At 52.2% G+C, this 27,820-nt stretch overlaps 1 protein-coding gene across 1 annotated transcript; it reads right to left on the bottom strand.

Annotated features, from left to right (window-relative positions):
- Positions 1–214: 214 nt before the first annotated feature.
- zgc:123010 (RRM_SF domain-containing protein) lies at positions 215–27,820 on the bottom strand. Its single transcript, XM_042336813.1, has 17 exons — positions 27,742–27,820; positions 20,397–20,509; positions 16,158–16,252; positions 15,343–15,426; positions 14,877–14,933; positions 14,000–14,152; positions 12,935–13,060; positions 11,953–11,995; positions 10,666–10,756; positions 8,439–8,580; positions 7,430–7,534; positions 6,728–6,818; positions 5,729–5,822; positions 3,599–3,664; positions 2,290–2,392; positions 772–908; positions 215–402 (listed from the first exon to the last, which is right to left on the bottom strand). The coding sequence occupies exons 1-17, from the start codon at positions 27,783–27,785 to the stop codon at positions 267–269; spliced, it is 1,680 nt and encodes a 559-aa protein (XP_042192747.1). The 5' UTR covers positions 27,786–27,820; the 3' UTR covers positions 215–266.

The following is a 27,820-nucleotide window of genomic DNA, read 5'->3' as shown; positions in this document are numbered from 1 at the left end:
GAGCCGCTCTGTGACAGACAGACAGACAGACAGACATAGCACGAGGGATTTGATGAGCACACTTAAGGCACAGTCACACAAGGCACTTGAAGCTTGGCAGCCATGTTGGAATTAGTGCATTATCTTGTCGCTTTGGTTCGGGTATTTGGTCTTTGGGTCGCGACAAGGCTGCTCCCCCTCTCTCCTTCCCTTTCTTCCCCTCCGTGCAGCAGCCACACTCACTCTCTCTCTCTCTCTCGCTCTTCCTCACTCTCTCCTCTCACGCTTCAATGCTGCCAAGGTTTCTTGTCCACTTCTTTGTGTCTGGGAATGTGCTTGTACCGACACTTGTCTCCAAAATGGCAGCCTGTGGTCCTCCAGAAATAACACTCTCCTCCGTGTACAGGGCCTCTCCGCTTCACCCTGAAGAGCCAACGCCAGCGGGGACGGGGGGACGGGGGGGGGGGGAAAACAGTGGGGGAGAAGAGAAGGGAGGGAGAAAGAGAGTGGGGGAGGAAGGGAGGGAGAGATATAGTGTGGGGAAGGAAAGAACTTATTAATAATGATAATAAATAATAATCAGAATTACATTTGATACAGTGCCTTACTAATATAATAATCCTTGCATTTGATGTAATGCCTTATCATGACGTTGAGACATCTCAAAGCCCTTCACAGCACAGAATATATTATAAAGTGACTACTTTGTGGGCAAAACGCAGCAGCCGATTGCGCACAGCAGCGTCCCCCAAATATGATTAACACAAGGATTGTTATTATTAATAAACTTACCCATTAGCTGGAGACAGGGATTTGGGCTGTACTGTTATCGGCAATGGAGCAGGTGGCTTCGGTGGCTGGGGAATACTCTTGCTCAGGTGTCGGTCTGGATACCTGATTAGCAGCTTAGTGTTTTCGATCTCTTTACCCTGAGCCAGAGAGAGAGAGTGAGAGAGAGAGAGAGAGAGAGAGGGAGGCGAGGAACAAATGTCAACACAGAGGAGAGAAGGATTAGGAATAAACCCTTCGTGGGAAACAATCGAATGTGATCCACGTTCTTGGCTGGCACAGTAACACTGTCCAACAGACGACAACGACAGTTTGCATTTACACAGCGCCTTTCACGTCGGGAGGAGTGTGGGTATATGAGTATGTGTGTGAGAGTGTTTGTCTGAGTATGTGTGCGTGCGTATGTGTCTTTGTTTATGTGTGTGAGAGCGTGTGTTTGTATGTTAGAATGTGTGTGAGTGTATGTGTCTCTGTGTGTGTGTTTGTATGTGAATGAGTGTGTGTGTGTGTGTGCGCGCGTCTGTGTGTGTCTGTTTATGTGTGTGTGTGTCTGTTTATGTGTGTGTGTGTATCTGCATCTGTCTCTGTTTATGTGTGTGAGTGCATATGTGTCTGTTTATGTGCGTGAAAGTGTGTGCGTATGTGCCTGTTTTTGTGTGAGAGTGTGTGTGTAAGAGGATGTGTGTGAGTGCGTATGTCTGTGAGTGTGTGTGTGAGTGTGTGAGGTGAGAGTGTGTGTGAGTATGTGTGAATATGAGTATGTGTGAGTGTGAGTTTGAGTGTATGTGTGAGTGTGTGTGTATGTGTGAGTGTGTGAGTGTGTATAAGTGTGTGTGTATGATTGGGTGCGTGAGTGTATGTGAGTGTTAGTGTGAGTGTATGTGTTTATGTATGTGAGTTTGAGTGTGTGAGTGTAAGTGTGTGTGCATGTGAATGTGTGTGTGAGTGTGTGAGTGTGAGTTTGTCTGTGTGAGTGTGTGTGTGAGTAAATGTGTAAGTGTGTGCGTGCGAGTGTGTGAGAGATGAGTGTGTGTGAGTGTGTATGTGAGTGTGTGTGTGAGAGAGGTGAGTGTGTACGAGAGGTGAGTGTGTGTGTGCGCGAGTGTGTATGTGTGTGAGAGAGGTGAGTGTGTGAGTGTGCGAGTGTATATGTGTGTGAGAGAGGTGGTGTGTGTGTGTGTGTGAGAGGTGAGTGTGTGCGAGTGTGAGTGTGTGTGTGTGAGTGAGTGTGTGCGAGTGTGAGGGTGTGTCAGTGTGTGTGTGTGTGTTTTTCCCACCAGCCAGCATCCGACTCCCACTCACTCAACTGACTTGAGCTGCACTGACTGTACTTCACACCCCATCACACATCGCACACAGGGAGAGCAGCGCTGTCTGGAAATCCCACTCGCCCCAAACTGGAGGAATGTTGGTGAGCTGGTGGATAGATTAGGGGTTCCTGAGCCCCCTCTCGCTCTCACCACCCTCTGCCCAGACCTCCCCCACCTCCCCCCCAAACCCCCCCACCACCCCATCACTCACCTGCAAAGCCTCCATTGCTTTAGCGGCAGCCTCATGGCACTTAAAATTGACAAACGCGCAGAATCGCTCGTGCAGGATCCGAATACTGTCGATCTCCCCGTAGCTAAAACAGGGCAAAAAGAGGATGACGGGCACCAACTACCTTTCCCCTCACTATTCCCGGACACACTCAGGCAGTGAGACCAGACAGCACAGGGCGGAGGACAACAACAACAACAACAACAATCCTCCAATTTGATACAGCGCCTTATCATGTTGTTGCGACGTCTCAAAGCGCTTCACAGGATTTACTGGAAGTGTAGTGACTGAGTATTTTGCAGGCGAAACGCGGCAGCCAATTGCGCACAGAGACGTCCCACAAACAATCATGGATTGAAGTGACCAAATTATTATAATTATTATCATCGTTCTTCCAGGTTTCAGTTCAGTTCTCTGAAATAGGGTAACAGTGCCTTTGTGGACACCCGGTTGATAGATGTTTTTTGGGGGGGAGGGGGTGGGGGGTGTGGGGCGTGGGGTGGGGGGTGTGGGGTGGGGGGCTGGGTTTGTGGGGGGGGTGTCTGTGGTACATGTTGGCTATGGCTATGGGAAGCTTCCCATTCGGGGGATCTGTGCCGTCAGTCCCTCCTGTGATGGAGACAGGTCTGGCTCATGGAATGAGGCAGTCACAAGAGTGCTGATCCTCAGCGGAATTGTGTGCAGTCAATTACTGGGAACTTCCACAGCGGCTAATATATCACAATACAATTATTCTATACAGCACCCGCAGGGTTTCAAGAGCAGCGTGCGCTCAGCTGGAGTTTTTTTTCAACTGGGGAGCCTGTGGGTTCCGGGACATTTATTGCAGAGAATGAGTGACCTTCATCAATCCTTCATCCAACCATTGGGTGGGCTTCACGCTCACAACACCCAATCTACAAGGCTCGAGGGTGTGGGGGGAGACAGTCCAAAACTCAGTGTGTGCTTAACACTCTCTGGAAATTGGTGAGCAAATTCTTCGGAGGGGGAGGGTGGGGGGGTGGTTGGGTGGTGTGGGTGGGGAGAGGGGAGGGAAGAGAGCGCCTCTCTCCAACTAGACCACGTTTTGTGTCCAAATCCAAAATAAATAATAGTGAATTGACTGTATATTTTGTGGCCGAAACGTGGCAGCCAATCGCGCACAGCAGCGTCCCACAAAAAGTCGTGGATTGAAGTGATCAAATTATTATTATCATTTTTTAAAAAATTTATAGATAAATTATAAAAAAATGACAAGCGTCCAGACACAACTGGCTCTTTACTGACCTGCGATACTTTCATTCATACTCACTTTTTAAACAAGTCTTTCAATTGTTTCTCTTTCACGTGAACGGTTATGTTGCCAACCCATAGCGACCTGCAAGGCAGTCTCGAGGGGGGGTGGAGAGAGAGAGAGGGAGTGAGAAAGAGAGGAAAATATTACTTTCCAAAAGAATTTCTCCTCCTCTTTGGAAAGACAATCTGACTTGTCGAATTTCCAACCTCGGGGGAGTCTCGCCCTCTCATTTTGCACCGCTGTCTGAACAGATTTAATTAATAATCCACCCGTCATGACTTTAACTCCTGTTTATGGTAATCTAACTTCCTCCCAGACTAAGTCCAACCCTAAAGCATTGACTATTTTTTTTTATCAGCCGGGAAACAAAAACCATCGCCGTGTTTAAAGTGTCTCCAAACCAGAGAGAGAAATATCCCCGTACCTGGAATGGAATGTGCACTCGCTCTCTCACTCTCTAAAACTGACTTCTTTTCCTTTGCACTTTTTCTACTTTAGAAAATACTGAAACGGAATACAGTGAAAACCAACGCTGTTCCATTCGCATCCGACGCAGTTCCCAACCCAGATACGTGACTCGCTACAGCTCCTGCATCGGGAGGATGTCTCAAAGTGCTTTGCAGGGTTTATTAACAATAATAATCCTTGAATTTGATATAGTGCCTTAATGTCGTCTCAAAGTGCTTCACAGAATATACTATGAAGTGAATTGATTGTATATATTTTGGGGGCGAAACGCGGCAATCAATTGCGCACAGCAGCGTCCCACAAACAGTCGTGGATTCAGTGACCAAATTATTATTATTATTTTTGAAGCGAAAGATTTCATCCCATCCAGGAATCGAACCCGGTTATCCTTGCTAACCAATATACTACAGGACTCCACTTTACTATCAAATGCATTGTCTGTGTATGAACATTTCGGACATTTTAACCCGGCAGCCAAATTGGGCAAAACCAGGTCCCACAAACATCCATGAAGTGTTTTATTCGGGGGGTGGGGGTGGAACTGTCGGCCAGGACACAAAGAAAAAAATCTCTCCTCTTTTTGAGCAGTGGAATAGGATCTTTACCATCCACCTAAACGGGAACAGATGGGATCTCGGTTTAACTTCTCACCTGAACTTCCAGCGCAATCCCTCAGATAAAAACTCGTCATTCACTTCGCGGCTGTTTGTTGGTACATTGCTGGACACAAACAGACTGCCATGTTCGCCTACAAAACACCCACTTCACTGCACTTTGCACTAAATCCTGTGAAGCACTTTGAGACATCCTCCTGACGTGATAGCAAAGTTTTTTTAGAGAGAGAAAGAGAGAGAGTGGGATCTGCAACAGGTTACAATAACACAAAGCAGACGAGGGAGATCACAGCTCAAGTGGAAATGGAATATCCCAATTTCCTGGCATTGACACGTCAGGGAAAAGTCCAGCATTCCCACAGGCCTGGAGCGGGGAGCGGATCCGTGTGGTTGCCTGGAATTCTCATACAAGAACATAAGGAATCAGGAACATGAGGAAACCATTCCTTCCTTCAAAAGCCACACTGCTATATTACATCACGGCAGATCTGTAATTAAATATCATTTTCCTCCCACATTTCCCAACACATGTTTGCACCCCCTACACACACAGACGTACATGCATGCACACACACACGCGCACACACACGCACACACACAATTCAGAAATTCTCATTTCTTAGTTAGACCTGATAAACATCACAACAACGACAATAACTTCCATTTAAACAGCGCCCCTCAAGCAGGGCAGCGTCCCAGAGCGCTTGACAGTGGCGGAGCACGACACCGAGCCGGGGGGAGGTGGGAGGTGACTGTACACACGGTCGAAGAGGAAGGTCTTCAGGCTCGAAGGTGGGGCAGGAAGGGGCAAGGTGGAGGGATAGAGGGAGAGCGTTTGGGGGCGTAGTGGCTGAATGGTGGAATGGAGGGCACGAGGGACAAGCAGGAGGCCAGAGCCAGTCGAGCGGAGACAGAGGGTAGTGGGGTGGGGAGTGAGCAGGTCGGGGAGTTAGGGAGGTGGCAGGGCATGAAGGGATTTGAAGACGAGTGTGAAAAACACTCAATACAGGATCAATCAACACATTCCCAAACCACAACACAAAGCAGTAAATATGGTACCTACTCTGTTTGACACTCGATTATAGGAAAATCAATTAAAAACAAACTGTCCTCTCCGTCAGCAATTTCAGAGGACGTCCCAGGGTTCATCTCCAGAGCTGAGGCGACAGGAGAAACCACACAGATTAGAAATTAACAGCTTCGTCTGGTGAAACCACTTCTGAGTGACTTCACTGCAGGAATAAAAATAATAATAAGGATTATTATTATTTATTATTTAATATTTACATTTGATATAGCGCTTATCACATCCTCGAGACGTCTCAAAGCGCTTCACAGAACATATTGGAAAGTGAATCGACTGTATATATTGGGGGCGAAACACGGCAGCCAATTGCGCACAGCAGCGTCCCCCAAAACAGCCGTGGATTGAAGTGACCAAATTATTATTAATTTTCTTGAGAGATTATTACTCCCAGAAAAGCAATCCGCCAATCGACTAACAACCGGGTTCCTTCCTACTGCTGGTAAACAGAGGCGCGTGGAGTTTCGCCCCGGCCCGGGAATCAAACTCAGGTCCTCTCGCGTGCGAGGCGAGGGCTCTAACCACTGAGCTACAGGACTCCGCAGCAAATACTGAGTATCCCTCAGTATGTCCTCATCGGGCGAGGGCGAGCGTCAGGGAACACTGGGGGTAACCCCCGACACAGAGCAGTCATCTGGGCTCAATACCTCAGACCAACATCTCGGCCTCAAAAAGGAGCCTGAAAAAGGCCGACGTCCGCCCGTCAGTCCACTGTTGACATCACTGTCCTCATCATCAGCAATGCTTCCCGCGCGCAGCCAGCGCGCAGGAAGTGACATCAGCAAACGCACCGTGCGCCTAGCCAGCGCGCAGGAAGTGACATCAGCAACGCTTCCTGCGCGTAGCCAGCGCGCAGGAAGTGACATCAGCAACGCTTCCTGCGCGTGGCCAGCGCGCAGGAAGTGATGTCAGCTTCACAGCCACCTCACACTGCACCCAAATATTTTTTTCCCTGAGTTCGCTGGTCGGGGGACTCACTTGTTGACGCTAACGGTGACTCCAGTGCAGCTTTCACACTCTTGTGCTCCTGTAATAAGGTTACACTTTGTTGCTGGGTAAAGCCCTCGTTCTGAAACAACCAGGAAAGAACAGGTGTCACCAGACGCTACCCTGGGGTCTAGACCCCCCCCTCCCCCCCCCTCGCTGTGCACCCCATCACTACACCCCATCCTGACACTTGTATTTTTATCAGCACCTGTCAATGGCGCTGACAGTCACGACAAACCAATTACTGGACATCAACCAAAACACTGGGGAAACACCCTCTCTTTCCAATAGCGCCGCGGGATCTCACAGCTGCACACTGTGCAGGAAGTGATGTCAGCTTGACAGCCACTCCCCACTGCGCCAATATACACCCACCTGAAGGGCGGGCAGACGGGACCCTCGGGTCTAATGTCTCATCTGGAGGACGGCATCTGCTCTGACAATGCAACGCTCCTTCTGCACCTCCTCCGCCCTAAGCACCCCACCATCAACCCCAAAATCCCCCACCCCACCTCCCTGCACCCCACCATCAACTCCCAAACCCCCACCCCACCTCCCCCATTCCCAGCACCAACCCCAAAACCCCAAACCAGGGTTGGGTTCTGGTCAGCCTAAACTTTGAGCTCCGAGTGCCCAGCGCGGTGTGTGAGCACCAGCCACTAAGCCAGGACGAGTGTGTGGGAAACCGCTCACCATCAGCCTGAGAATGCGAACGTTGAACAGCTCATTAATGGCGTCCTGGCAGCCTTTGTCCAGCTGTAACACAACCTCAAAAGCCATCTCTGCCTCCAGGTACCTCTGCGGGGAAAGGATTCCACGTTTATCTTCTGCTGTGTTTCAGCTCCTTCCCCCTGCGCCACCAACCCAAGCACCAACCTCCAACCCTCCCCACCCCCAGTGCACGCCAGGCAAACATCTTCCCTGCCCCGCGTGCCCGCCAGGCAAATGTCTCCCCCGCTCCCTCCAGGAAACTCCAAATTTCTCCTCTTGCACTTCATCTTTGTGGCTCGTTATTTATGTGCACAACTCAATGTGTTAATATCAACCAACTGCGGGGTGGGAGGAGGGGAGCAGCAGCGAAGACATGCACACCAACACCCCAACACACCTAAGACCTCACTGCTCTGTGGAAAGATACCCACCCACCCACCCTCCCTTCCCCCAAACTTGGTGCCTCAGTTCCTGGAAATCTGTACTTTCTGTTGAACCTTGGAATTGTCACATACCCAGAGACTGGACTTTTAGATCTAAGAAGAGTTATTCTAATAAAAATATTTATTGTGTTTAACAAAGCACCTAAAGTCAAAATATCTAGAGTCTCTCTGGCTCCCTCCCTCTCTCCCCACCTCCCTGCCTCCCCCCCTCTCTCCCAGATCTGTCTCAAGACAGTAGAACCATGGAACTATTGAAATTTGCAGCACAGGAGGAGCCCATTTGGCCCACGGTGTCTGTGCTGGTTCATTTAAAGAGTGATCCTTTCAGTCCCACTTACGTGTCCTTGCCTCTCAAGAAATCTCCTCCTCCCTCCCTCCCCCTGGCTCGCCATCATCTCCGACACTGTCAAGCGCTCTGGAACCTGCCCGGCGTGAGGGCCTCAATATAAATGCAAGTTGTTCTTGTAATCACGTCGTTGAGATGTCTCAAAGCGCTTCCCAGGATCTACTGTAAAGTGTAGTGACTGTGTGTATTGTGAACCTCTCACCTTGATTCCCAGCAGAGCACGTCCCTTCCTGAAGTAGCCCTTCGGCCACTTGGAGTCCAGCCTGATGGAGGTTTCAGCATCTTCTAGTGCAAGACTGTATTTTCCCAGCCGATCGTAGCAGTAAGACCTGTTCCCAAAATACCTGCCAGGAAGGAGAGGAACAAAAGCGATTTCAGTCCGGCTCGGAGGTTAATTCACCAGCACCAGAGGTAGAATGAGACATTAAACCGAGTCCCTGTCTGCCTGTTCATGCGGGTGTTAAATATCTCATGGGCGGGTGATAAATATCTCATGGCACAAGAAGAGAGAAAGGAGTTTCTCTCTCCCAGTGTCCTGACCAAACCCCCCCCCCTCCCACCACCCAGATAAAACTGGTCATCCACACTTCATGGCTGTTTGCAGGGAAATGCTGTGGGCAATTTGGCTGTCTTGTATATCCTATGAAGTGTATTGACAGGGTCTTTCGGACACAGAAGGCACTGTATCAAACACGACAAACTCAGTTTAACATCTCATCTGAAAGCCGGCACCTCCAACAATACAGCGCAACCTCTGGTAGGCGCATTGGTGTGGTCGCCTGGACTGTCAGCTCAAGTCAGGCGCTTACTGCTACCACTACTAAAAAATAATATTAATAATCCTTACATTTGATACAGCGCCTTATCGGGTCGTTAAGACGACCTCAAAGTGCTTTACAGAATATATTGTGAGGTGCAGTGACTATGTATTTGTAGACAAAAGCGGGAGCACAATTTGCACACAGCCATGGAGTGAGTGACCAATTTTATCATGGGGATTGTTGGCCAGGACACCGGGAGAGAGAAACTCCCTGCTCTTTTCTAAAAGTGCCATGGGATCTTGAACAGGCAGACGGGACCTGTTTAACATCTCATCCGAAGGACAGCACCTCCGACAATGCAACACCCCAGAACTGTATTGGAGCGTCACCTTAGACTAACAATAACAAAATACACTTGTATAGTGTGTCCACACCGGAAAAATGTCCCAGGGTATTTTGGACCCGAGCTGGGAGATGGGGGTCAGGAGGGATGGAGGGCAGGGGACTGGAGCTGGGAGGGCAGCCAAAGGCTAAGTGATTCCAAGTCCTGACGTGGGACTTAAATGTAATTTGTTGTTGTTGAACCCACAAGCTTCTGACTCAGAGGTGAGAGTGCTACCAGTGAGTCACGCTGACACATTCAACAACCTTCTAATCCAGGAGCGAGAGCTCAATTCACTGAGCCAAGTGGGGTACAAAGTCCAGCAACAGCTCAGCCTGAATATGAAATGAAACCATGACTCAGCTCTAAAATTGGTTCAGTTTATCACAGGATAATAATCCTAGCATTTGATATCGGGCCTTATCACGTCTTCTAGATGTCTCAAAGTGCTTCACAGAATAAACTGTAAAGTGAATTGACTGTATATTTAGGAGTGAAACGTGGAAGCCAATCGTGCACAGCAGCGTCTCCCACAAACAGCTGTGGATTGAGTGACCAAATTTTTTTGTATATAAGGATTATTATCCCCGGAAAAGCGATCCTCCAATTGACTAACAACTGGGTTCGTATTTACTGCTAGGCAAAGAGAGGAGCGTGGAGTAAGGAAACTTGCCCAACATTTCGCTCTGCTGGGAATCGAACCCAGGTCCCGCGCTTGCGAGGCGAGTGCTCCAACCACTGAGCTGCAGGACTCGGGATAAACAGAACGGATGGGAAACCCTGCCCCCTGGCGGCGGAAGCACAACAGGAGACCGAGAGCGAGCTCTTTAAACGGAATGCAATCGTTTTGCTGTGATTGTCGATGGTTGTTTTACTCGTGTTGGTTGTGTAAGCTTGGCGGGCTGCAGCCTGCAATCGCAATAATCATCCGTGCCTCTGATACAGCCCGTTATCACGGCGTTGAGACGTTTCAGAGCGCTTCACGGGATATATTGTAAAGCGAATTGACTGTACATTTTGTGGGTGGAACACGGCAGCCAATTGCGCACAGCAGCGTCCCACAAACAGTCATGGATTGAGTGACCAATTTTTTTTGGAGGGATTATTACCCCCCGGAAAGGGATCCACCATCGACTAACAACCGGGTTCCTACTTACTGTTGGGTAAACTAAAGCGTGTGGAGTAAGGAAAATTGCCTGGGGTTTCGCACTGCCCGGGAATCGAACCTCGGTCCTCTCGTTTGTGAGGCAAGGGCTCTAACCACTGAGCTACAGGACCCCACTTACCTGTGATCGTTGGGATCAAACTGTACAGCTGCTGTGAATAACTCCACGGCTTTTGAGTAGTATCCTTGTTTAGCCAGGTCAATGCCTTGCTCTGCAAAGGGAAGTCACAGGAAATATTCACACACGCATTCTCTGTCGGGAAGAATCCTGCTGCGCCTTGTAATAATAATAATAATAATAATATCATAATCTTCGCATTTGGTATTGTACCTTTCATGTCAGGAAAGACTGTCCCAAAGCGCTTCATAAGATTTATATAGTAAAATGGTGTTTCATTGGAACTGTGTGTTTTATGTGGCTGTCAATTTGCCCACAGCAATATCCCCCACACACACACACAGCCATAGAGTAAGTGTCAACCTGGCTCAGTGGTAACATTATTGGCTCTGAGTCAGAAGGTTGTGGGTTCAAGCCCCCATGTCAGGATTTGGAATCATAAGGTCTAAGCTCACGATCCAATTCAGTGCTGGATTCACAGAGGTACAGTTCAAGTCCTGGTCCTCATCTTCAAAGCCCTCCATGGTCTTGCTCCCCCTACCTCTCCAACCTCCTAACCCCATACCAACCTGTTCGCTCCCTCCGCTCAGCGGGATCGGCCTGCTTCACGTCCCCCCGCCTTGCTCGCCTCACTATCAGCAGACGGGCCTTCCGCCATTCTGCCCCCGCCCTCTGGAACTCCATCCCGCAGTTCCTCCGTCTCACCCCTCCCTCGCCACCTTCAAGACCCACCTCAAGAAACCTCCTCTTTGACCGTGCTTTCGATCTCCCTGCTTCCCCACCTGCCCTCCCCCTTCCTCCATCCTGACCCTCAGCTCAGGTCCGTAACTCCAGTGCCTTGGGATGTCCTCCCGATGTGATTTTGTTGTTGTTGTTGTTGCATTGTCGGAGATGCCGTCTTTCAGATGAGATGTTAAACCGAGGTCCCGTCTCCCTGTTCAGGTGGACGTTAAAGATCCTTGGACTATTCGAAAAGAGAAGGGAGTTTCTCTCTCCCAACAATCCCCCAAATAAAATGGGTCACTCACTCCATGGCTGTTCGTGGGACAGCTTCACCCACAAAATACATATTTACTTTACAGTATATTCTGTGAAGCGCTTTGAGGCGTCTCGATGATGTGATAAGACGCTATATCAAATGCAACGATTACCATTATGACCAATAATGATTTGAGGGATAGTTGTCCAAATTAGGTCTTCTTTAGGTCAAAGATTTAAATGGCAAATAATAATAACAAGAGAGGATATGATAGTCAGAGAGAACCGCAATTTAACCGAGTGATCACCTACCAGCCAATTCCCTGCTCCTCAGCACCGAAGGGTCCAGCCCCTCCTGGCAAAAACATCAGAGAGACATGGCTCAGAGAGACAACAACAACACATTATATTTGCACAGTGCGTTGCACTTCGGGAGGCCATCCCAAGGCCCTGGACATTCAGGGATTTGCCCCAAGCTGGGCGTTGGGATCAGGAGAGGTAGAGGGTGGGGATGGTAGGGATAGGAGGGTGACTGAAGATGTGGCTGAAGATGAGGGTCTTGATACGTTGATGTGCCTTGAAAGAAACGAGGGAGGGGACGAGACAAAGCGAATGTGGGATGGAGAGAGGCTGAAGGCCTGACTGCTGATGGTGGGTTGGGCCGGGAGACATGGAACAGGCCGGAGCCCGCTGAGCGGAGGGAGCGGACAGGTCAGTTCTGAGGTAGCAGGTCAGCTTTGGCTTCGGATGTTAGGGCTTTGGCTGCGGCGTTAACAGGAGCTGAGTGGGAGGATTCCGGGTCCTGCCGATGAGCGAGGCTGGACTGTGCTGTCATCAGCAGTGAGTGCCCTGGGATTCTGCAGACACCTGGCTCAGGAACCAAACTAGAGACTATCATGGGTAGGAGGGGGGGCGGGGGGCTCAATTCCGATATTCTGTTGGCAAACATGTCACCTTGGAAGTAAGTGAGTGGGAGGTGTGGTAGGGGAGGGAGGTTTTGACAGAGGTGAGGGAGGTGGGGAGCGTGAGGCGGAGGTTTATGGAGAGAGCTCCAGAGACTATAAGAGACTATACTAGATCCATTCACATTTTCAAGCCTGAGGTGGTTAGATGTTTGTTAGGTCAGGGTGTGAACCGATATGGGGTAAAGGCAGGTGATTGGAGTTGAGGTACAGATCAGCCATGAAGTTATAAAAATGGTGAAACTGGCTCGAGGGGCTAAATGACCTCCTGTGGTGACTTCCTATAGCGACTGAGAGGGAAGGGCCTTGAGACGTTCAGCCACGACTCTCACCTCCTGGCTTTTGCCCTCGTTCTCCTTGTTCTCCTTTGACCTGCGGCCTGGCCTGAGTTTAACCTTGGCTTTGATGTGACTGGCAGCATTGGTGACAAAAGCACTGGTTACATCCCATTCAGGCTCCTGTAACAGAGTCAGAACCGTTCACAGGTTACTATGAAAGCATGCTCTCTCTCTCTTGCCCCATGTTTGTCTCCCTCGATCTCTCTCTACACCCCTTCAAGTCTCTTCCCTTTGAACAACAACAACAAATTGTATTTACACAGCGCCTTTCACATTGGGAGAACGTCCCAAGGTTCTGGACATTCAAGAGTTTGCACCCGATCTGGGTGTTGGGATGAGGGATGGAAGGCAACGGGCGGAAAGGTGACCTAAGGCGCGGTCGAAGAGGAGAGTTGTGAGACGGTCCTTGAACGAGGCAAAGGAGAGAGCGATGCAGAGAAGCTGCGGGGTGGACTCCCAGAGGGAGTGGGCAGAGAGGCAGAGAAGGCCCGATCGCCAATGGTGGAGCAGCAAGGCACGGAACGAGGAGCAGGCCACTGGCTGCTGAGCGGAGGGAGCGGACAGATTGGCAGGGTTTTAGGAGGTCACAGAGGTAGGGAGGAACAAGTCCATGGAGGCGTCTCTGTCACCACTCACTTCTCAATATTCACAGCACGACATACCTCACACAGGTAAAGAGAGTTTTTGTGTGTGAGGCTCCGAGAAAGTGTTAGTATGTGCTCGTGTGTGCGCGTGTGTGTTTGTTCGTGGGTACCAAGTAGAAGTGTGGGAGAGAAGACTGAGTGGAGTGTATGTGGGACTGGGTAAGAGTGCGAGAGGAGAGGGTGGGGTCGACAGTAGGTGTGCACGTGCTAGTGCAAAAGGAAGCACGAGCACGTGCAAAAAGAGCACGCTTCAAGAAAACGTATAGAGTATGTGCGTGTGCGTGCTCGTGTTCTGAGTGTGTAAAGGTCACTACGTCTGTCGGGTTCATCGATTTTTTTTGCCCCCCCTTTGAAAATGACACCTTCATCAGAGGTGAAGTGGGGTCTGGCCCCCACTGGGCCCCCGGGTGGTTACCTCGTCGCTTGAGGAAGAGCGGCCCAGGTGCGGGTTGGCCGAGGAGCCGAAGGGCTGTGCAACGGTGTCGCTCTGCCCGTTTGTGTCCTCTGTGGTGTCCAGGGGCTTCGAACTCAATTCCATCTCCTCCTCGCTCTCGCTTTCCTCATCGTCCTGCAGCGAATACATAAATCACAGTAAAACTGGCACAAGTCCACCAACAAGTTACATTTGTATAGCGCCCTTCGCACGGGAGAGCGTCCCAGAGCACTGATATTCTGTGCTGTGCAGGAGTCCTGTAGCTCACTGGTTAGAGCGCTCGCCTTGCAAGCAAGAGACCTGGGTTCGATTCCCGGCAGGTCAGGGTGAAACCCTGGGCAAGCTTCCTTACGCCACACGCCTGATAATAATCCCTCAAGAAAAAAAAAGCAGTAAAATTGATCACTTCAATCCACGACTGTTTGTGCGATGCTGCTGTGCGCAATTGGCTGCCGCATTTCGCCCACAAATACACAGTCAAGTCACTTTACAGTATATTCTTTGAAGTGCTTTGCGACGTCTAGAAGACGTAATAAGACGCTATATCAAATGCAAGGATTATTATTATTATTTTCATCAATGAGATCATCGCCTACGTCGAACATTCACCCGAGTCCCATTCATCCTATCAAAAAACACTTGAGATTTCTTTGCACAACTCGTATTAATCACCTCCTAACTCCTAACGCCACTACCCTCCCTTCCCTTACTCTCGCACTGACCAGCTGCATTGAATAGTGGGAAATGACGTCCTGATCCGTCAAGGCACAGAAGGACTTTATTTCCCGCGATTCAAACGCTTTCCAGTAAATATGCACATGGTGAAGGATCAACACTAGTACGGACAGACTTCACTCACCTGCTCGTTCTCTTCATTCCCTTTCCCTTTCTCTAACTTTCTTCTTTCTCTCTGTCGCTGAAAAAGGATAATTCACACGTTCATTTCTTCCAGTGGCAGAAACGGGTCAAGTAATAAACAGCACAAAACAGCACAAGGTGTCAGCCTGGCTCAGTCGGTAGCACTCTCCTCAGAGGCAGACGGTTGTGGGTTCACACCCCACATTGGGGTGTTGAGCTCATAATCCAGGCTGATGCTCCAGTACAACAAAGGGTGAGGGGGTCGGGCAAATTGTCGGAGGTGCCGTCCTTTGGATGAGACGTTAAACCGAGGTCCCGTCTGCCTGTTCAGGTGGACGTTAAAGATCCCACTGTGCTATTCCAAAAGGAAAGGGAGTTTCTCTCTCCTCATGTCGTGTCCTGGCTGATAAATCCCCAAATAAAATGGTTGTTTACTTCAACTGTTTAAAAGACAAAAGTGAAAAAACCTTTTTCTTCGCCCGGCGTCTGTCGGCTTTCCTCTTCGCCCGCTCGTTATCTGTTACACTCTCCGTCAGCCCTATTACAGCATCCTGCAGTAAAATATACCCCGCATTAGGTTATACACAAAAACAAATACACGTGCACATACACAGATACTTACATACTGCATAAACATACACATACATAAACACACACACAAACATGCATACATAACAATAATAATCCTTGCATTTGATATAACACCTCATCACGTCTTCAGTACATCTCAAAGCGCTTCACAGTAAAGTGAATTGACTGTATATTTTGTGGGTGAAACGCGGCAGCCAATTGCACACAGGAGTGTCCCATAAACAGCCGCGGATTGAAGTGACCAATTTATTTATAATTTTTTTTTGATGGAATTATTACCCCCCCGGAAAAGCGATCCGCCAATCGAGTAACAACCAGGTTCCTACTTACTGCTGGTAAACAGAGGTGCGTGTGTAGAGTAAGGAAACTTGCCCAACATTTCACCCTGCCGGAAATCAAACCTCGGTCTCTCGCTTGCGAGGCGAGTGCTCTAACCACCAAACACACATAAACCTACATAAACACATACACAAACATACTATGCTACGGGTCTCCAAGGGATCTGGTCCTTTGAAGGATGAGTCAAGGGATGAGAGCGCTAGTAATTGAGCCAGGTTGGCAAGTGGTTACTTGCCAGAGTACAACCCAGTATCAACTCCCCCGTGGCGAGCAGCTCACACACAGTCAGTGAGGGATCCACACGAGCATCAGTTATGGGCAGGTACGTCACTCCGGCCGTATCTACACTAACCTTTAAAGAGGAGAGTTTGATTTGATCCGTGACGCCGTTCATCTGAGGCGCTCCATCGCAATCCATCTCCTGGGCCGCTCTCTTCTCAAACGTATCTGGACCGTGAAGAGGTCAGAAATGAGTCAAGTGTCAATTGCTATTACAGTTCGCATTGTCACAGCATCTTTCACACCGGGAGATCGTCTCTAAGTGCATTCACAGCACCTGAGCTCTGGGGGGTGTGGGGGAGAGTTGTGGAAAGTTGACTGAAAGTGCTGTCAAAGAGGTATCTTCAGCTTCCCCCCACCCCAGCTCTCCGACCTCCTAACCCCATATCAGCCTGTCCGCTCCCTCCACTCAGCGGACACTGGTCTGCTCCAGGTCTCCCACACTTCCCACCCCACCATTGGCGGTCAGCCATTCAGCATCTCTACCCCCACCCTCTGGAACTCCATCCAGGAGCCCCTCCGCCTCGCCCACTCACTTGCTTCCTATGAGGCCCGTCTCAAGACCTTCCTTTTCGATCATGCCTTTGGTCATCTTCCCTCCTCCACCCCACTCGCCCTCCACCCCTCTCTTATCCCAACCCACACCGGGTGCAAACCCCTCATTGTCCAGCACCTTGGGACACTCTCCCGAAGTGTCCAAACAGAGACAGATTCTATTCTTGATAAGTCTTTCACTGTTTGTCAGCAGAACATCAAAACATAAATGACACAACAACAACAACTTGCATTTACACAGCGCCCTTCAGGAGGGCAGCATGTCAGAGCCTCAACAGTGGCGGAAGCTGATACCAAGTCGGGGAGAGGGAGCCTGAGCCAAGTGACCGAAAGCACTCGGTTAAAGAAGAAGGTCTTCAAGAAGGTGATCTAAAAGAGAGGAAAGGAGGGGGCAGGGCAGAGGGATTGAGGGAGACAGTTCCAAAGTTTTGGGGCTGTAAGTGCGACCACCGATGGTGAAGCGGATGGGACAAGGAGGAGCAGGGATAGCAATGCATTTGCCGGTCACTACACTTTACTCTAATAACTTGAAGCACTTTGAGATGCTTCAACATAAAAATGTAAATGCAATAAAAATACAAGCTGCTTCTGGGTCTCCCTTTCCCTCCGCTGGAACCCTATAATAATAATGCATTGATACAGCCGCTAATCACTTCTTCAAAGCGCTTCACAGAATATATTGTAAAGTGGATTGACTGTATATTTTGTGGGTGAAACACGGCAGCCAATTGTGCACAGCAGCGTTCCACAAACAGTCGTGGATTGAGTGACTAGGGTGACAGAGAGGATGACAGAGGGGTGAAGGGGGTGACAGAGGGTGTGACAGCGGGGGGGGGGGTAACAGAGGGGAGGACGGAAGAGGTAGTTTAACTCTACCTATGCTATGACTCCCGCACTCATTCCTGACTGAGCTAATGAATGCAGCCACAAACGCTCTTACCAGGAGTCTACAATATATGTCTACGCTTCTCTATTCAAACAGAGTTCACTTACAGCGTCAAGCGAGAGATACAGAAGCAGCGCAACCCAGGACACACAGCGCAGCCGGGAGTGGTGACACACTTGCCAGCCACGCACATTATTAAGAAATGGTGCAATCTTGATCCAATTGTTAAAGCCCTGTGATAATAATCCCTGTAATAACAGTTTCATGGAAAATTCCTGTCAAGAGTGACTGTGTGCAGCCAATTTGCAGGTAGATGATATAGTGAATGACCTGGGGGAGAGTTGTGGAAAGTTGACTGAAAGTGCTGTCAAAGAGGTATCTTCAGCTTCCCCCCACCCCAGCTCTCCGACCTCCTAACCGCATATCAGCCTGTCCGCTCCCTTAGAGGTATCCGGGGGATTATTGGCCAGGACATCCGAGAGAGAGAGAAACTCCCTTCTCTTTTTCAATAACATCCACCTGAACAGACAGGTGTCAGGATTCCAGTTTAAAGTCTCATCGGAAAGACGGCACCTCCGACGTCACAGTGCTCCCCACTCGACGGCAGCCTAGACTGCAGAGGAGTCCTGTGGCGTATAGTTAGCACACTCGCCTCGCAAGTCAGAGGATCTGGGCTCGATTCCCGGGTGGGGCGAAATCTTAGGCAAGTTTCCTTGCCTCTGCTTACCTAGCAGTAAGTTGGAACCCAGTTGTTAAGTCAACTGGTGAATCACTTTCCGGGGTAATAATCCCTCCAAAACAGATAATAAATTGGTCACCGAATCACGACTGTTTGTGGGACGCTGCTGTGGTTATTGGCTGTGTTTCACCCACAAAATATACAGTCAATTCACTCTACAGTAAATTCTGTGAAGTGCTTTGAGTTGTCTCAACAGTGTGATAAGGCACTGTATCAAATGCAAGGATTATTACTATTAAAGCTCCCGACGTGGGGTTTGAACCCACAACTTTCTGCCTTAGAGGTAAACACACTGATTGTCCAAAATCCAAAAGCCTGGACCAGCGTGTTATTCACTGAATTACCCCTCACTATGGGACTGAAACAGACCAGGCCAGGTTTGTGCCTCTGTCAATGGACCAGGGCTTTGTGAACCCAGTGCCTTGTTTATTTTGCTGATAAGTGTACAGTAGCAGACAACTGGCTTGTTGGCAGAGCAAAACCCTCTCTGCATACTTGGGTTCATTCCACATTCTTGTTCTCATCCAGACATCAATCTCCAAATATCCGAGCAGCAAACTCCAGTTTGTTTTTCCCCGCCGGGTGTCTGACACACACGGAAACCCATCACCGTTGCTCAAGAGTCTCCAAACCAAACTGAGAATGCCACACATCCCTCCACCACATGGAAATCCCAGAGAGAGATTGTGGGGATGCGCTCTCTCTCTCTCTCTCTCTCTCCCTGGAGAGTGTTCAAGAGTACCAGGGCGTAGTGACTGAAAGCGCCTACTAACTACTGATCAATACCCACCCTCCCGCCCGCCTTTCCAGTGCTTGTTTGGTTCATTCGCTGCCTGAGTTACTTCAAAGGGAGCAGAGTTTGCAAATTGATATGGGGTCAAACAGTTAAAGGTGACGTCAGTCAGTCCTGGAGGTATGCAGAGTCTTGTGACTGAGCCAGTGGTTCACGGTGAGAATGCACTATTACTGTATACAGCAGGTGATCGGATATCCACATTCCAGCCCTCACTATGCTTGACACTGGCGCCTGTATTCAGCAAAACATTTTCCAAAACGCTGCACGGCTAATTGCGGGCGGGGAGAAACATTAGCAAGTTTCCTTACTCCTCACGCCTGTTTACCTAGCAGTCGGTAGGGACCTGGATATTAGTCGATTGACAGACCGCTTTTATGGGAATAATAATAATCCCTCCAAAAAAAATTGGTGACTCAACCCACGACTGTTTGGGGGACGCTGCTGTGCGCAATTTCCCCCACAAAATACACAGTCAATCTACTTTACAATATATTCTGTGAAGCCTTTGAGATGTCTCAACATAAGACGATATATCAAATGTAACGATTATTATTATAATAACTACAGGAAATTCCCTTCCCCCCACTTCTCTCTCTGCACCCCCCCCCCCCACCACACATACAACTGAACTCATGAATCTGGCCAGACTGCTCACAGTCTACATTTCAAGGTAACTACAGCTTTAATCTGTTCCCACTGACAGACAAAAGCACCACAGACACTAGTCAAATTGTTCTGCCATTTCACACACTGTAATGATCACAAGGACGTGTTGATACTGCAGCAATTACAAGCGTTTCGACTAAAACTAACTTACTGTCTCAGCGATAGTAACTAAATAAACTTCTCAACTGAAACTCAGGTCATCGCTTGGGGGTTAGTTATCTGACGGGTGTTTCTTTCAGCAAAAAGTGATCTGTATCGCAGTTGTGTGGCAGCCTGGCACTATTCGGAAAGAGAAGCGAGTTTCTCTCTCTCTGTGGCCACAATTCCTCCCAAATAAATCGATCGCTCTCTCCATGGCTGTTTGTGGGACATTGCTGTGCATGCAACTGGCTGCTGTGCTTCACCCCCAAAAATGCACAGTCACTCCACTTTATCCTATGAAGCGCTTGGAGACGTCACAGCGACATGATAAGGCGCTGTATCAAATGCAGGGAGTATTATTATTATCCCTACAAGATTCCTATCCTTCACCATTCCCATCCACCAAGAACTTGTATTCTCCTCTCCTCACCGTTGGCGCTGTCGAGTTGTAAAACTCACCTTAAATAACACGTTAAGGAGGGGGAAGAAAAGGAGGAAGGGTAAAGTACATTAAAAGACATTTAAATACCTGGTTCAAACCCACCTTCCACCAGCAAATGTGTGAACGCGTTTGGGAACCATACCAAACCGGGTCGAGGTGAGGAGCCGTCACCCTTCTCTGCTGGAATTGGCGACACGTTTCTGTGTCAAATTGTCGGCCGTTAGTTAACATGTAACATCAATCGAAGCGCAAGGCTGAATTGATCAAAACGATAACGCTAAATTCATCAAAAGGCAACAGGAAAATTCATTAAAACGTAACAAACTCTAAATTAATCAAAATGGAAATACTGTCAGAACAAAATACGCAGTCACTCCACTTTACAGTATCTTCGGTGAAGCGCTTTGAGACGTCTTAACGATGTGATAACAATCGCCATAAAAATTGCAAGGATTATTATTAACATTATTCATCGTGTCAAAACATCGCAGAGGAAAATGTCTCAGCTAATTTGTGGCAGTAATAACATGAATGAACTATAGAGTATGTGTGTGTGTGTTTGTGGGGTGGGGGGGGGTGGTCTGGAGGAAGGGGGGAATTAGAATCAATAATAATAATTCTTGCATTTGATATAACCCCTTATCATGTTGTTGAGACGTCTCAAAACTCTTCACGGAATTTACTGTAAAGTGTAGTGACTGTGTACTTTGGGGGCTAAACATGGCAGCCAATTGCTCACAGCCGTATCCCACTAACAGTCATGGAGTCAGTGGCCAATTTTATTTGGGGGATTTATTGACCAGGAGAAAGAAACTCCCTTCTGTTTTGAAATAGCATCACACATCCACCTGACAATGTGCAACCACAACCCTCAGTGGAGATGCCGATTTAGCGTCTCATCGGGAGGGGCGGGGGGTGGGCGGGGGGGGCACAGGTGCCCTCCGACAACGCAACACACCCCCAGCACTGCATTGCAGTGTGAGCTTAGACTGTGTGTGTGATTCCAAGTCCTGATGTGGGACCCAAACCCACAACCTTCTGACTCAGAGGCAATAGCTACCACTGAGCCAGACTGACACAGACTGAAAGAAAGTGTGTCAGGGCTTCGGGATCAGATGGTAACTAGTCTAACCTGCTAAACCCACAGAGCTTGGCATCGATATCGATACCGTCTGGCAAGCTTTCCCGCTGCTTGTTCTGCCAGGACCACCCTACCCTTTAGGGCTTTGGCTTACAGGGTTCACAGGAGCTGAGCGGGAGGATTCCCGGCCCCCAGTGATAGTTGAGTTGGTCATTCATCTCTTGGCTGTTTTGTGGGGCATTGCTGTGTTACAACGTTGGCGGCTGAGGTTTGCCCATAAAATACACAGTCACTACACTTGACACAACATGTTCCAACTGATACAACTTATGTGAGGTTTACTGTATATTCAAAGCAAACAAAAATTACATTATGTAAAAGCTCGCACACAGACCCACACACAAACACACACACATACAAACACAGACACACATATAAACACAGACCCACACACAAACACACACACATATAAACACAGACCCACACACAAACACAGACACACAAACACAGACACACATACAAACACAGACCCACACACAAACACAGACCCACACACACAAACACAGACCCACACACAAACACAGACCCACACACACAGACACACACATAAACACAGACCCACACACACAATCACAGACCCACACACAAACACAGACACACATACAAACACAGACACACACAAACACAGACACACACAAACACAGACACACATACAAACACAGACACACACAAACACAGACACACACACAAACACAGACCCACACACAAACAGACACGCATACACAAACACAGACACACATACAAACACAGACCCACACACAAACACACATACAAACACAGACCCACACGCACAAACACAGACACACATACAAACACAGACCCACACACACAAACACAGACACACATACAAACACAGACGCACACACACACGCAGACACGCACAGGTGCATACAAATACAAACACAGACACACACAGGTGCACGCACACACAAACTCAGACACACAGGTCCACACACACAAACACAGACTCACACAGGTACACCCACACACAAACACAGACACACACAGGTACACCCACATACAAACACACACACACTCAAAAACACACACAGGCGCACACACGCAGACACACACGGTGAAATTATGGAGGATATGTCAAAACCGGCTGATGGTCACTCACAACACACATCAACGTCCAACTAAGGAGTGTAACTCAGAAGTGGATCAGTGATGTCAGGATACAAAGCCTCACCTCACCCACAGCAATGACACCCCCCCTCACCGTCCCCCTACCCCCTCGCACCTCAGCCCCTCGCACCCTCCCTCTGTGCTCTCACCCCCACCCAACCCACTGCCACCCCCTTCCCTCACCCCAGGGAGAGAGAGAGCCACCTCGGTGATCTCTGTGTCCGGTCTGCCCGCCCTCCCTCTCCCCCTGTGATGGCCTATACCCTGTGTCTCTGTGCGCTGAGCTGGAATTCGCTTGGCCTGTTCTCTCTCTGTACTATATCCCGTGTGTGTGTCTCTCTGTCTCGCTCTCTCTCTTTGGGCTGTGCCCTGTCTCTCTCTCTGGACTGTGCCCTGTCTCTCACTCTGGGCTGTGCCCTGTCTCTCTCTCTCTGGGCTGTGCCCTGTCTCTCTCTCTGGGCTGTGCCCTGTCTCTCTCTCTCTGGACTGTGCCCTGTCTCTCTCTCTCTGGGCTGTGCCCTGTCTCTCACTCTGGGCTGTGCCCTGTCTCTCTCTCTCTGGGCTGTGCCCTGTCTCTCTCTCTGGGCTGTGCCCTGTCTCTCTCTCTCTGGACTGTGCCCTGTCTCTCTCTCTGGGCTGTGCCCTGTCTCTCGCTCTGGGCTGTGCCCTGTCTCTCACTCTGGGCTGTGCCCTGTCTCTCACTCTGGGCTGTGCCCTGTCTCTCTCTCTGGGCTGTGCCCTGTCTCTCTCTCTGGGCTGTGCCCTGTCTCTCGCTCTGGGCTGTGCCCTGTCTCTCACTCTGGGCTGTGCCCTGTCTCTCACTCTGGGCTGTGCCCTGTCTCTCTCTCTCTGGGCTGTGCCCTGTCTCTCTCTCTCTGGACTGTGCCCTGTCTCTCTCTCTGGGCTGTGCCCTGTCTCTCTCTCTGGACTGTGCCCTGTCTCTCTCTCTGGGCTGTGCCCTGTCTCTCGCTCTGGGCTGTGCCCTGTCTCTCACTCTGGGCTGTGCCCTGTCTCTCTCTCTGGGCTGTGCCCTGTCTCTCTCTCTGGACTGTGCCCTGTCTCTCACTCTGGGCTGTGCCCTGTCTCTCTCTCTGGGCTGTGCCCTGTCTCTCTCTCTGGACTGTGCCCTGTCTCTCACTCTGGGCTGTGCCCTGTCTCTCTCTCTCTGGGCTGTGCCCTGTCTCTCTCTCTCTCTGGGTTGTGCCCTGTCTGTCTCTCTCTCTCTGGGCTGTGCCCTGTCTCTCACTCTGGGCTGTGCCCTGTCTCTCACTCTGGGCTGTGCCCTGTCTCTCACTCTGGACTGTGCCCTGTCTCTCTCTGGACTGTGCCCTGTCTGTCTCTCTCTCTCTCTGGGCTGTGCCCTGTCTCTCTCTCTCTCTGGGCTGTGCCCTGTCTCTCTCTCTCTCTCTGGGCTGTGTCTCTCTCTCTCTCTGAGCTGTGCCTGTCTCTCTCTCTCTCTGGATTGTGCCCTGTCTCTCGCTCTGGGCTGTGCCCTGTCTGTCTCTCTCTCTCTCTGGGCTGTGCCCTGTCTCTCTCTCTCTCTGGGCTGTGTCCTGTCTCTCTCTCTCTCTGGGTTGTGCCCTGTCTCTCGCTCTGGACTGTGCCCTGTCTCTCTCTCTCTCTGGACTGTGCCCTGTGTGTCTCTCTCTCTGGGCTGTGCCCTGTCTGTCTCTCTCTCTGGGTTGTGCCCTGTCTCTCTCTCTGGGCTATGCCCTCTCTCTCTGTCTGGACTGTGCCCTGTCTCTCGCTCTGGACTGTGCCCTGTCTCTCGCTCTGGACTGTGCCCTGTCTCTCTCTCTCTCTGGGCTGTGCCCTGTCTGTCTCTCTCTCTCTGGGCTGTGCCCTGTCTCTCTCTCTCTCTGGGTTGTGCCCTGTCTCTCTCTCTGGGCTGTGCCCTCTCTCTCTGTCTGGACTGTGCCCTGTCTCTCGCTCTGGACTGTGCCCTGTCTCTCGCTCTGGGCTGTGCCCTGTCTCTCGCTCTGGGCTGTGCCCTGTCTCTCTCTCTCTCTGGGCTGTGCCCTGTGTGTCTCTCTCTCTGGGCTGTGCCCTGTCTCTCGCTCTGGGCTGTGCCCTGTCTCTCGCTCTGGGCTGTGCCCTGTCTCTCTCTCTCTCTGGGCTGTGCCCTGTGTGTCTCTCGCTCTGGGCTGTGCCCTGTCTCTCTCTCGCTCTGGGCTGTGCCCTGTCTCTCGCTCTGGGCTGTGCCCTGTCTCTCGCTCTGGGCTGTGCCCTGTGTGTCTCTCTCTCTGGGCTGTGCCCTGTGTGTCTCTCTCTGGGTTGTGCCCTGTGTGTCTCTCTCTCTGGGCTGTGCCCTGTCTCTCTCTCTCTGGGCTGTGCCCTGTTGTCTCTCTCTGTCTGGGCTGTGCCCTGTCTCTCGCTCTGGGCTGTGCCCTGTCTCTCGCTCTGGGCTGTGCCCTGTCTCTCTCTCTCTCTGGGCTGTGCCCTGTCTCTCGCTCTGGGCTGTGCCCTGTCTCTCGCTCTCTCTGGGCTGTGCCCTGTGTCTCTCTCTCTCTGGGCTGTGCCCAGTGTCTGGGCTGTGCCCGGTGTCTGGGGGCCGTGCCCGGTGTGTGGGGGCCGTACCCGGTGTGTGGGGGCCGTACCCGGTGTCTGGGCCGTGCCCGGTGTGTGTGGGGGTTGTGCCCGGTGTGTGTGGGGGTTGTGCCCGGTGTGTGTGGGGGCTGTGCCCGGTGTGTGTGGGGGCTGTGCCCGGTGTGTGTGGGGGCTGTGCCCGGTGTGTGTGGGGGCTGTGCCCGGTGTGTGGGGGCTGTGCCCGGTGTGTGTGGGGGCTGTGCCCGGTGTGTGTGGGGGCTGTGCCCGGTGTGTGTGGGGGGGCTGTGCCCGGTGTGTGTGGGGGGGCTGTGCCCGGTGTGTGTGGGGGCTGTGCCCGGTGTGTGTGGGGGGGCTGTGCCCGGTGTGTGTGTGTGGGGGCTGTGCCCGGTGTGTGTGTGTGGGGGCTGTGCCCGGTGTGTGTGTGTGGGGGCTGTGCCCGGTGTGTGGGGGCTGTGCCCGGTGTGTGGGGGCTGTGCCCGGTGTGTGTGTGTGGGGCTGTGCCCGGTGTGTGTGTGTGTGTGTGTGTGTGGGGGCTGTGCCCGGTGTGTGTGTGGGGGCTGTGCCCGGTGTGTGGGGGCTGTGCCCGGTGTGTGTGGGGGCTGTGCCCGGTGTGTGGGGGCTGTGCCCGGTGTGTGGGGGCTGTGCCCGGTGTGTGTGTGTGGGGGCTGTGCCCGGTGTGTGTGTGTGGGGGCTGTGCCCGGGTGTGTGTGTGTGTGGGGGCTGTGCCCGGTGTGTGTGTGTGGGGGCTGTGCCCGGTGTGTGTGGGGGCTGTGCCCGGTGTGTGTGTGGGGGCTGTGCCCGGTGTGTGTGTGGGGGCTGTGCCCGGTGTGTGTGTGGGGGCTGTGCCCGGTGTGTGTGTGGGGGCTGTGCCCGGTGTGTGTGTGGGGGCTGTGCCCGGTGTGTGTGTGGGGGCTGTGCCCGGTGTGTGTAGGGGCTGTGCCCGGTGTGTGTGGGGCTGTGCCCGGTGTGTGTGTGGGGGCTGTGCCCGGTGTGTGTGTGTGGGGGCTGTGCCCGGTGTGTGTGTGGGGGCTGTGCCCGGTGTGTGTGTGGGGGCTGTGCCCGGTGTGTGTGTGGGGGCTGTGCCCGGTGTGTGTGTGGGGCTGTGCCCGGTGTGTGTGGGGGCTGTGCCCGGTGTGTGTGGGGGCTGTGCCCGGTGTGTGTGTGTGTGGGGGCTGTGCCCGGTGTGTGTGTGGGGGCTGTGCCCGGTGTGTGTGGGGGCTGTGCCCGGTGTGTGTGTGGGGGCTGTGCCCGGTGTGTGTGTGGGGCTGTGCCCGGTGTGTGTGTGGGGGCTGTGCCCGGTGTGTGTGTGTGGGGGCTGTGCCCGGTGTGTGTGTGGGGGCTGTGCGGTGTGTGTGTGGGGGCTGTGCCCGGTGTGTGTGTGGGGGCTGTGCCCGGTGTGTGTGTGGGGGCTGTGCCCGGTGTGTGTGTGGGGGCTGTGCCCGGTGTGTGTGTGGGGCTGTGCCCGGTGTGTGTGGGGGCTGTGCCCGGTGTGTGTGTGGGGGCTGTGCCCGGGTGTGTGTGGGGGCTGTGCCCGGTGGTGTGTGGGGGCTGTGCCCGGTGTGTGTGGGGGCTGTGCCCGGTGTGTGTGTGGGGGCTGTGCCCGGTGTGTGTGGGGGCTGTGCCCGGTGTGTGTGTGGGGGCTGTGCCCGGTGTGTGTGGGGGCTGTGCCCGGTGTGTGTGTGGGGGCTGTGCCCGGTGTGTGTGGGGGTGTGCCGGTGTGTGTGGGGGCTGTGCCCGGTGTGGTGTGGGGGGCTGTGCCCGGTGTGTGTGTGGGGGCTGTGCCCGGTGTGTGTGGGGGCTGTGCCCGGTGTGTGTGTGTGGGGGCTGTGCCCGGTGTGTGTGTGGGGGCTGTGCCCGGTGTGTGTGTGGGGGCTGTGCCCGGTGTGTGGGGGCTGTGCCCGGTGTGTGTGGGGGCTGTGCCCGGTGTGTGTGTGTGGGGGCTGTGCCCGGTGTGTGTGTGTGGGGGCTGTGCCCGGTGTGTGTGTGTGGGGGCTGTGCCCGGTGTGTGTGTGGGGGCTGTGCCCGGTGTGTGTGGGGGCTGTGCCCGGTGTGTGTGTGGGGGCTGTGCCCGGGTGTGTGGTGTGGGGGCTGTGCCCGGGTGTGTGTGGGGCTGTGCCCGGTGTGTGTGGGGGCTGTGCCCGGTGTGTGTGTGTGGGGGCTGTGCCCGGTGTGTGTGTGTGGGGGCTGTGCCCGGTGTGTGTGTGTGTGTGGGGGCTGTGCCCGGTGTGTGTGTGGGGGCTGTGCCCGGTGTGTGTGTGGGGGCTGTGCCCGGTGTGTGTGGGGGCTGTGCCCGGTGTGTGTGGGGGCTGTGCCCGGTGTGTGTGTGTGGGGGCTGTGCCCGGTGTGTGTGTGGGGGCTGTGCCCGGTGTGTGTGTGGGGGCTGTGCCCGGTGTGTGTGTGTGGGGGCTGTGCCCGGTGTGTGTGTGTGGGGGCTGTGCCCGGTGTGTGTGTGTGGGGCTGTGCCCGGTGTGTGTGGGGGCTGTGCCCGGTGTCGGTGTGTCGGGTGGACACAGTGTATCGGTGGTGTCGGTGGACACAGTGTATTAGTGGTGTCGGTGTCGGTGGACACAGTGTATCGGTGGTGTGAGTGTCGGTGGTGTCGGTGTCGGTGCTGACCTGCGGGGACCCCCCCCGGTGGCTCGGCGCTGCTCTCCGGGCATCTCCGCCTCCCCCCGGGGCTCAGCCCCTCCCCACC

Source organism: Callorhinchus milii, unplaced genomic scaffold, assembly GCF_018977255.1.
Source record: "Callorhinchus milii isolate IMCB2004 unplaced genomic scaffold, IMCB_Cmil_1.0 Scaffold7, whole genome shotgun sequence".
Lineage (NCBI taxonomy): Eukaryota > Metazoa > Chordata > Chondrichthyes > Chimaeriformes > Callorhinchidae > Callorhinchus > Callorhinchus milii.
Note: the sequence above shows the minus strand (reverse complement) of the source record. Positions and strands in the feature narration are given on the sequence as shown.

Bases quoted from the DNA above. Each gene is read 5' to 3' on its own strand.
- zgc:123010 (XM_042336813.1), bottom strand. From the start codon at position 27,785: ATGCCCGGAGAGCAGCGCCGAGCCACCGGGGGGGGTCCCCGCAG. The intron at 20,510-27,741 runs GTCAGCACCGAC...AATTTGACACAG, and splicing joins ACCGGGGGGGGTCCCCGCAG to AAACGTGTCGCCAATTCCAG. The intron at 10,757-11,952 runs GTAGGTGATCAC...TTCCCTTTGCAG, and splicing joins GAGGAGCAGGGAATTGGCTG to AGCAAGGCATTGACCTGGCT.